At 40.7% G+C, this 11,115-nt stretch overlaps 1 protein-coding gene across 1 annotated transcript in view; it reads left to right on the top strand.

Moving 5' to 3' along the window:
- The window catches only part of LOC122806003 (protein CD300H-like), a gene marked incomplete at its 3' end in the record, with an annotated part of 10,894 nt that extends 521 nt beyond the window's left edge, over positions 1-10,373 (top strand). The window contains 1 exon segment of the mRNA XM_044076244.1: positions 10,029-10,373. Coding sequence (XP_043932179.1) covers positions 10,029-10,373 — 345 coding nt within the window.
- Positions 10,374-11,115: the final 742 nt, after the last annotated feature.

Raw genomic sequence — 11,115 nt, 5'->3', positions numbered from 1 at the left:
CAGCATCCTCCTTTGTGTCATGTCCTCACTGATGAGGTTGGATCACAAAGCTGTCTCCTTCAAAATAAAAATCAACTCAGAATCTAACTAAATCTGTAACAGTTATAGGTTCATAGGTTCATACTAGGCTATCTGCCCTGGGGCAATTATAAGCCTAGCCCGATTATGTATGGCTTACGTCACCCCTTGATTTGAGTATACTGTGCCCTTTTTAGGGTTTAGTTTACTGTGCCTCTGTCTAATAGTGACACGGGAGTAATCCCTGGGACAAACCTACGATCCCCCATCCACCGTGACCTTCTCTTCATTCAGCCTGGTGAGCGGGACGTCAGTGTGTCTGACAATAGAGTCACCTATTACAAGAGTATCAGGTGTGTTATTCAGCCTTAATGGCTGTGGCTGCCTGGCATACTGACTTTGTGGGCTATGTGTTGTGCGTGTTTTGTTTTGAGGTAGTGTTTGCTTGGATGTCTGCTTTGGAAGTCTCTGTTGCTTAGGTAGATTTTTATTTAGAGCATCCGAGTATGTTTTTGTGTATTTATGTGTTTGGTTCGCTGATGTGGTGGGACTATGTGATACTGGAATTGTGTTGTGTGAGGTTACCTTCTCCTCCTGACTGGTTACACCAGTTTTGAGATGAGAGAGCTCAGCCTCCAGTTTGGATAAATAGTTGCATCTCTCACATATATTTGAACCTGTTTGAAGGAGGAGAGGGTTGTCCGTGTACATGAGACAGTTGTAACATTGCTTCAAAATTCCCAGATTCACCAACTGGACTGGAGAGGAAACCATTGACTGACCTTTGGACATGCTAGAGTAATATAGGGAAACTGAATTTAAGACGGACCAATAGAGGACAGGGTAATCGTAGAGAGTATAAGAGTAAGTAGTGCTTATGGTTTTAATAATGCTAACTTGTAGGATTACTTAATTGGACCAGTGAAGGGCCTTAGAATGAGAATATGGTGTTTAAATTGAGAGATGGAGAAGTTCTAAGGGAAAAGTGAAGAGCAGACTTTGTGGAGGCAGGAATAGTTTAAACTCAATTAGGCGGCGCTGCCCACTGTTGCGCTATGCACAAAAAACGCGCAAAACCGTGCAAAAGAGGGTTTTAAGAGAGGAAGATAAAGGAGTTTGGAATTGACCCAAAATGGCCAATAAAACTACAGTTTCAAGTAAGTAACCACTCCCACAGGGGCAGGCTGCTCAATGTTTTTCACTGCCACTGATCAACAGAGAGACTTCCTTTAGCCCAAGCAAAAAATGGCCTCCAAGAAACTTACAACCAGTTCAAGAACAGCAAGCCTGTAACTGAACTTTTTTAAATCTCAGAAAAGTGGGAAAAAAGCAAGATTTTTTTTTTGTTTTTTTATTTTTTCAGAGATAGCAGACGTTCACAAGTATCAACAAGTTATAACAGTGCAGTAAATGACCCCACACAAGAGTGCTAGGCCAAAGACAGATAAAATGCAAGTTTTGAGAAAAAAACGATTTTAAAAATAAGTGCAAACAGGAAATTCAGTAAACAGCTCTAGGTTGTGCTCTAAATACAGTTACTAATGCAGAAATCAAGTTTAACAAGCCAGAAAATGCTCAAAATAGGCGGCTATGCAGAAAAACTTAGCAAATAAACAGAGGAAAAATACTTAAAATCTCAAAAGTGGCTCCTTTCTTCTCTCAGCGTTTTCTCCTCTTGGTGGGTGCTTCACCAACAGCCAACAAGCCTGAAAAGATGCCAAAACTATGAGGCAACCAGGTTTTAAGAGAGGAAGATGAAGGAGTTTGGAATTGACCCAAAATGGCCAATAAAACTACAGTTTCAAGTCAGTAACCACTCCCTCAGGGGCAGGCAGGCTGCTCAATGTTTTTCACTGCCACTGATCAACAGAGAGACTTCCCTTTAGCCCAAGCAAAAAATGGCCTCCAAGAAACTTACAAACAGTTCAAGAACAGCAAGCCTGTAACTGAACTTTTTTAAATCTCAGAAAAGTGGGAAAAAGCAAGATTTTTTTTTTTTGTTTTTTTCAGAGATAGCAGAGGTTCACAAGTATCAACAAGTTATAACAGTGCAGTAAATGACCCCACACAAGAGTGCTAGGCCAAAGAGAGATAAAATGCAAGTTTTGAGAAAACAAGATTTTAAACAACCCGGACCACACCACAAAAGGAGGGGGTGTATCCATATTCATAAAGGATACCCACACCTCCTGGTTGGTGGCAATGCATGAAGCTTCGGAAACCATCCAGGTGCAACTAACCATAGGCAAAACTGCTCTACAAATTGTAGCATGCTACAGGCCACCCTCTCAAACTCAGGAACCCCACACAGCCTTCCTGAAGACACTGGAGGGTATAAATGTATCTCCAAACACCATCATATTGGGTGACTTCAACTACCCGAATATAGACTGGGAACATTACTCAAGCCCTAAATTTCTAGCCCAACGGTTCCTGGAGTTCATAAATTCAAATGCCATGGAACAGCTAGTCACTGTTCCCACGAGAGGGGAAAATATACTAGATCTCATTATCACAAACATGGGGACAAAATGCTCCACACTGGAAGTATATCCCTCATTGGTGAGATCTGATCATAAACTAATCTCACTGGAAATCCACATCCCGCCCCCACCCCAAACAAAAAAGACCACAGTGAAGAACTTCTCTAAAGCAAACTTCACACTACTCAAGACTGGTGTGGTATCCTTCAAGGCCCCTGAGCCAGTGGAAACCACAACCCAAGCTGCGGAAGCCCTTACAAACGCCTTCTATGAACACCTCCAGGACTGCATGGATCAGGCAATCCCAAATAAAACCAAGACTCTTTCCACAAAGGGCAAACGTCCAGTCTGGTGGACCCCAGCCATTAACAAACTTTACAATAAGAGGAGAAAGCTATTACATGATAGAACGAAATCCATAAAAGGGAAGTCACCCCTGATCATAATTAGTAAAAAAATACGAGCACTCATAAAATCAACTAAGGCCAATTTTGAGAGAAAAATTGCCATGGATTCAAAGGACAATAATAAGGCCTTTTTCAGCTATGTTAGGAACCTGGGTGGAAACTCCCAGATATGCTCAGAATTAGTCCAAAATGATACAAAAATCACTGAACCCACAGACATTGCCAACATACTGGCAGACAGGTTCAGTGCAAACTTCACCCCTCTCCCCTAAAGGAGAGATAACTATCCCAGCGGAGTGTAGCCTCCCAGACATCTCAAATGCGCAGGTGAAAGCTGCTCTCTCTAAAGCTAAAAACACCGCATCAATGGGACTGGATGGTGTCCCCGGCTGTGTGCTACACGAGCTAAATGAGGAATTAAACCCGCACATAAGGCAGCTGCTTAATCTCAGCCTTACCACAGGATACGTGCCCAAGGAGTGGCGTACGGCAACTGTGGTCCCACTCCACAAAGGCGGTGCCTCTACGGACCCTGGTAATTACTGCCCCATAAGCTTAACAAGTCTAGTCTGCAAAGCTATGGAGAGGATCATAATGGAGCTCATAAACAAAGATATAGGGGACTTGCAGACATTGGACCCGACCCAGTTTGGCTTCGTCAAGGGCAGATCATGCCTTTTGAACTTGGTCGACTTCTTTGAAACAGTCACCAAGGCCATTGATGAGGGAAAGGCAGTCCATACAGCCTACCTTGACCTTGCAAAGGCTTTTGACACAATACCCACTCGGGTATTGTAGAAAAACTTACCAGCTTAAATGTAAACCCATATGTCACAAGATGGGTTGCAAACTGGCTTAAGGACAGACCCCACAGGGTTAGAGTTGCTGGCGCTATGTCAGACTCCAAGCTGGTCACAAGTGGTGTCCCACAGGGCTCGGTCCTTGGCCCCCTGTTGTTCGGCATCTACTTCTCAGAAGTACAGGCCAACATGGGAGGACTTTGGCTGACAAAGTTTGCAGACGACTGCAAACTGGGCGCCATAGTGGAAAGTGCATCGGACATGGATATCCATCAGAAGGGACTCACAGAAACAGATAGCTGGTGCCAGAGCCATGGCCTGAAGTTAAACGTCAAAAAATGTATAGTCATACCCTTCGGGAAAAACAAGGTAACCCCAAGCTACCATATAGGTGGCAATCCACTAAGCACAGAAGAGGTTATCAGGGACCTGGGGATCCAGGTTGACAGTGGTCTTTCTCTTGACACTCACGTTGCTAAAGTGGTTAGAAAGACCTTCTACATTGCCCACCTGATCATGAAGGGATTCACATCCAGATCTAGTGAGGTTATTGTTCCCCTGTACTCTTCACTTATCAGACCAATGATCGAGTACAATGCCCCATTCGGGATGTATCTCACCCGACATCTGCAACAATTGGAGAGACCCCAAAAGTTCCTCACCAAAAGGATAAAGGGACTACAAAATCTGTCATATGCTGCCAGATTGAAGAAACTCCAGCTCTATTCAATCGCATACCATCTGCTCAGAGGTGACATGTGCCTGACATACAAGGCCATGTTCAACCCGGAATTAATGGACATGCTCCACCTCAAAAAATCCAAATCCACCAAAACCACTAGAGCAAGTGACTTAAACCTTAGCACGGATATAAATAGGACGTGCTGGAGGGATAGATTTATCACTCAGAGACTCCCTATGCTGTGGAATAAAATCCCGGTCCATGTGAGGCAGAGCACCTCACTGGCTCTGTTCAAGAGAAATCTTGACCTGTGGATCGGAGATTGTAGGTTTACCCCGGGAATCATCTCTGTGTCACTGCTGGACAGAGGCACAACAAACTAATGGGTACAGTATTTTTCATATAAGGGGTGGCGTAAGCCACAAAACTTTGGGCTAGGCTTATAAATGCCTTAGGGCAGATAGCCTAGTATAAACCTATGGACCTATAAAAATAAGTGCAAACAGGAAATTCAGTAAACAGCTCTAGGTTGTGCTCTAACTACAGTTGCTAATGCAGAAATCAAGTTTAACAAGCCAGAAAATGCTCAAAATAGGCGGTTATGCAGAAAAACTTAGCAAATAAACAGAGGAAAAATACTTAAAATCTCAAAAGTGGCTCCATTCTTCTCTCAGCATTTTCTCCTCTTGGTGGGTGCTTCACCAACAGCCAACAAGCCTGAAAAGACGCCAAAATCACGAGGCAACCAGGTTTTAAGAGAGGAAGATGAAGGAGTTTGGAATTGACCCAAAATGGCCAATAAAACTACAGTTTCAAATCAGTAACCACTCCAACAGGGGCAGGCAGGCTGCTCAATGTTTTTCACTGCCACTGATCAACGGAGAGACTTCCCTTTAGCCCAAGCAAAAAATGGCCTCCAAGAAACTTACAAACAGTTTAAGAACAGCAAGCCTGTAACTGAACTTTTTTAAATCTCAGAAAAGTGGGAAAAAAAGCAATATTTTTTTTTGTTTGTTTTTTTCAGAGATAGCAGAGGTTCACAAGTATCAACAAGTTATAACAGTGCAGTAAATGACCCCACACAAGAGTGCTAGGCCAAAGGCAGATAAAATACAAGTTTTGAGAAAAAAACGATTTTAAAAATAAGTGCAAACAGGAAATTCAGTACACAGCTCTAGGTTGTGCTCTAAATACAGTTACTAATGCAGAAATCAAGTTTAACAAGCCAGAAAATGCAAAAAATAGGCGGCTATGCAGAAAAACTTAGCAAATAAACAGAGGAAAAATACTATTTCTTCCCCCTTGAACTATTCTAAAGCAAACTACATCCTTCTGAGCAATGGTTTCTAAAAATTCAATGCCCGAACCCATGATCGCAGCAACCTATGTAGAATTATTCACAGAAACTCTGTGCAAACATGTGAATGGCTGCATACAGGCTGCTGAACCTACCAGAAATAACCTCACAACAAACACCAGAAGTAAACCACACTGATGGAATCCCAACCTTAGCTGGGTATATATCAAAAGGAAAAAAGTCACGGCCAAAATCAGACCGAGCTGCTCTCATAAAGACAAGAGCTCACTGATCAAACTAAACAAGAAAAAAAGAGGATTAATTAAGTTCAACAAGGCCAACTGGAGGTTAGGATAGCCTATCAAGCTACGAACAACCACAAAGTCTTCTCCAGCTATGTCTGTACCTTAAAGATAACTTACTGCAGTGTGCTGAATTGGTGGAAAATGGCACCACCTTCACTGAAAAAAGAGACACTGTGAATCTGCTGGCTGACAAATTCAGGTCAAACTTTACCCCTGTGAAATACATTCTAGCATATTCTCCCCCTCAACTATCAGCAGGGATAAGGTCCTGTCTGACAGTACTGCCAAGGCCAGAAACACTGCTTTAGTGGGTTCTGACAATATCGGATTGCTTCCTAAGTAGCTTAAAACATGAACTATCAGGACTACTTTACATACTTTTTAATTACAGCCTCAAAACAGGTTATATATCAAGTGAATAAAGGGCTGTATCCTTGTTCACAAGAGTGGTCCATCAACTAACCCTGGAAACTGCAAAACCATCAGTCTGACAAGCCTAATATGCAAAGACATGGAATGAATTGTCATGAAAATGATCAATAGGGATAGTGACAACCTACAGACAATGGACCTTCCCAGTTTGGCTTTGCCAATGGAAGGTCTTACCTACTTAACCTGGTAGTATTCTTTGCGATGGTCAGTAAGGCAATGGATGAGGGGAAGACACTACATGCCACCTAACTTAACCTGGCTAAAATATTCAGCACTATCCCCCACTCTGTTATTGTTGAAAAACTCACCAAACTAGGCATAAATCCCTACATACCTCACTGGATTGCCTGCTGGTTCACATATAGGACCCAAGAAGTCAGGAGTGGTGAGACCACCTCCACCAAAAGACCTGTCACCAGTGGATTACCTCAGGGACCCATGCTTGGCCTGCTCCTATTTAGCATCTACTTCTCAGAAGTCAAAGCTTATGGCATGGGCCGCTGGCTTATCAAGTTCATAAATGACTGTAAATTGGTAACGATCATAGATTTCCCCATGATACTAATGTCCTGCAAGATGGGCTAAAATAGGCAAATGATTGGCCCCAAAGCCAAAGTTTAAAACTCAACACCAAGAAGTGCATTATATTGCCCTTTGTGAAAATATCCATACAAGTCAATTATTTCATTGATAAAACACTGCTAAGAGTTGACTCAGTAGTTAAGGTTCTGGGAACATATGTAGACAGTAATCTGGCCTTTGACCAAGATCTAGCCAAGATAGTAAGACATTCATTCTATCTTGACAACCTTATAAGTAAGGGAATAACATGCAGGACCAAGGAAGTTATACCACTTTACTCAGCCCCTGTCAGACCATCATTGCTACAATATTCCTTTCAGCATGTAACTGACCAGACATTTGCAACATTTGGAAAATCCAAAGAGGATCATCACTAGGACAATCAAAGGTATTAATGCACTGTCCTATGCAGATCACCTTAAGGCCCTATTTTTATACCCAGTCTCACACATTGCTGAGAGGCGCTCTATGCCTGCATATTAGTCATCCTCAGATCCATTCCTGATGAATGTTTATTACACAGCTGCAAATGAACAGCACCATAAATACTATATCTAAGGATTTAAACTTTGTCTGTGAAATAAATAGAATATGTTGGTGAGACCAATATGTGTCTCAAAGGACACCTACGTATGGAATAGCCTCTCCAACCATGTGAAGCAGAGTTCATTCCTAATCATATTCAAATGTAACCTTGACAAATGGATGAGAAATCATAAATTCACTCCCAATCTGGTCCCCATGTCTCTAATTGACAGAGACAGACAGTAATTAAAATATTAAATAACTAACACACTGCCCCCAAGAATGCCCTTAGCCAACTCCAAGCTAACACTAACAGATACCCAAGATACATGGGAACTCAATTGGGTTGTTTGCACAACTAGACTTATGAAGGTCCTGGTGGTCATTAGCCTAGTATATAGCTATGAATTTATGAACCTAAATAAATAAATGTGGCTTAACTGCATCTCTTTTATTTTGCATGCACAGTCTACTTTTTGTGTATATTAATACATACGGCCTTAGCTAGGTGAAGAATAAAGGATTTACACTTAGGCATTTTCTTTTCCTGTTACAGTGTACTTCTAAGAAATATTCAACTTACTTTTGGACAATGGCTAACAGATTCATGTCCTCTGCTGAATCCAGACAAAACAAAGCTATTGTTATTTGCCTCTGACTCCTCTCAGTTAAAAAAAAAACTGATTTCCACATTACCTGGCATATGACATTGCTATACAAAAAAGTCTTGGATGCTAAACATTTGGATGTTATCATAGATGTTGTCCTGAAATTTGATTGACATATGCAAATCTGTTATTACAGAAAGAGTACAAAGCTACTACAAGTCTAACCATTTAATAATCAAGTAAAGTAGACTACTTGTAACCAACCCTCTGCTACTTCCAAGTTTAATGCAGGCATCTTCTATACTAACCAATTATAATAAATTGCACCTGTACACACCTGAGCAATCTTACAATAAAATAACATTTGTTCATAACAAAAATACTGATAATCTTCTTAGTATAGTGCACCATTATTGTGCATTACAGGCAAATAAGTGACTAGGATTACTAACATATTTTACTCTCAGCTCAAAATAGTCCACATAATTGGACATAATCCAAACAAATGTGCATCAATTTTCAGTTTAGTAACCACTTGCTCTCCTCATAGAGCCTTAAGATCTCTTAATAAAAACAACGTAATTCTCAAGTGTCATAATCTCTTTAGAGATCTCTGTCAGGACTGGTCATGGGCCATCTGGACCTATTTGACCCAGTAAGGCCACGGTCCCTCAGTGATTCCCTCATTAGACTGTGACAGGATCATTATATCTTAAATGCTCCAGGTATTTGCCTGAGAGGCACTTCAGCAAAGTGCAAGGCATTTTCTTATTGGTAGTTTTATTCCTGTAGCAGTATCCAGTCTCATTACTGGAACAAACAATTGCTGTCATGCACTACACTAGTGGCCACCTGCCAAAACATGATACTTTGCGAATACGCTAAAGTATTGGTGCATATAGCCCTTACTGTTGCCCTTGTGACTTCAGATATGGCTAGAATAAAATATGCATACATTAGTGCACTTACTTCATTTAACACACACTGAGCATTTCTGTAGTGTCAGTAGCTCAACAGGAAACACACCTGCCTTTGGTGCTTGAAGATCAGAAAGTTGTGAGCTCTATTGTCACTCCAGGTGACTAGATTAATTTCTCGGTGCTGAGAATGTAATGCAGTATAAAGGGGATGCTACATTCCTGGGTGGGCTGTACTTTTGATGAGACATTAAATCAAGTTCCCATCTGTCTGAGCTGGGGGTAGCTAAGGTGATATAAAAGATCCCACAGCATTTAAAAAGGAGTAGGGAAAATCCTCCTACTTAGTATAAATACCACCTTGAGTCTCTTCTGACAATAGGCTAATGGTCTAGTACGACTACCCTGGTGAATAAACAATAAATAAATAAATAAAATAAAAATATACCTTAAGAAATTGTCATAAGTGGAGTGATGAGTGAGCAGTATAATTTCTAAGGAGAAGGCTGTGATAATTAGTCTTAATTGCTGAGCATTCTTAGGAGTTCCACCCATTTTATGAGGTTTTGTGCAAACATGTTGACTGTAACAAGGTATGAGAATTAACTGTCTAAGAAACTCTAACCATGCAGGACAAGCATGGGAGATGATTGGAAGCCCATGATAACAGATAAGAGTAGTATGAGATGAGAATGTCTAATGGAGTATGGAAATTATTTATGCTCTTTGTGACCCACAAATCTTCCCACAACCATTAAATGCAGTCCCACTTATTCATTTGTCCAGTACTTCCTTGCATACAAGGACATTGGGCATGGGAGATGAAGGTGTGCTTTTGTGTGCATATGTATGCTAAATGCAGTAAATATATTATGTTCTGTTTTGTGATTACAAAAAATTCTCATGACCAATGAAATTCTTAGCTCTTAAGAAATGTATTTCCGAATGTTCATTCTATCCTCTCTGTTTCAGTTTTAGGCTGTGTGACTTCGTCTGCAAAGATTGCTGTACAAGGAACTGAAGGAAGATCAGTTTTGATTTCATGGTCATATGATGCAAGTTATAAGGACAATGCTAAGTTCTTCTGCAGAGGAAATTATTTGCCAGTGACACTAAAGAAATTAATCGAAAGTAATGCAAACAAAAATGATCAAAATGTCACCAATGACAAATACTCACTTTATGACAACAAATCAGCTGCTCTTCTGATTGTAACTATAAATAACCTGACACAAGATGACAACGGGATCTACCACTGTGGAATTGACAAATTTTCATTTGATACATATGTGTTAGTTCAAGTATCTGTCACTGAAGGTATGTAAACCAAAGATGTGTACTTGAGATTTCCGTAAATATTTTATATTATACAATGACTGCCGATTAGTATACTAAAACGTGCATGCTGATTGGCCAGCCCAACCAGCATGCCCGTTGTAAATCCGACATATACTAATGGAAAAAGGTCTGGTCACCCGGACTTTTTCCATTAGTATAAGTCTTGATTTTTTTGTTTGTGTTAGGTAGCAATGGAGAACGGAATATCTCCATTGCTGTAATTGTGCTATGTTATACTTTTAACATAGCGATATATTTTAAAAAAAAGAGCAACAGAGATCTTCCTTTCTCTGTTGCTTTTTTTTAAAGATATCTCGCTATGTTAAACTCATTTAACATAGTGAGACAGCTTTAAAAAAGCAACGGAGATCTTCCTTTCTCTTTTGCTTCCTCTACACAGCTCCGATGTTCTGTGTAAGCATACGCATGTGCAGTACATCAGAAAAAGCCCCAGGATAGCAGAAAACTGCAGAAGAGTACCACACAGGTATAAAGGCATTACTTAAGAAAAGTAAGTATTTTTTTTCTTAAATAATGCCACTGTATAATAGCAATAACCCACATCTCGGTGTGGGTAATGCTAGATTTATCCACAGTTGTCTTTGTTTGGTCACTCGGGCTTCACCCTCGTGATCAAACCACACCAACCGTGGGTAGATCTAGCATTACCCACACCCAGACGTGGATTATTGCTTAAATATCACTGCAGATGTCTAGTATT

Source organism: Protopterus annectens, chromosome 7.part0 (genome assembly GCF_019279795.1).
Source record: "Protopterus annectens isolate FY-2018-M chromosome 7.part0, PAN1.0, whole genome shotgun sequence".
Taxonomy (NCBI): domain Eukaryota; kingdom Metazoa; phylum Chordata; order Ceratodontiformes; family Protopteridae; genus Protopterus; species Protopterus annectens.
Note: the sequence above shows the minus strand (reverse complement) of the source record. Positions and strands in the feature narration are given on the sequence as shown.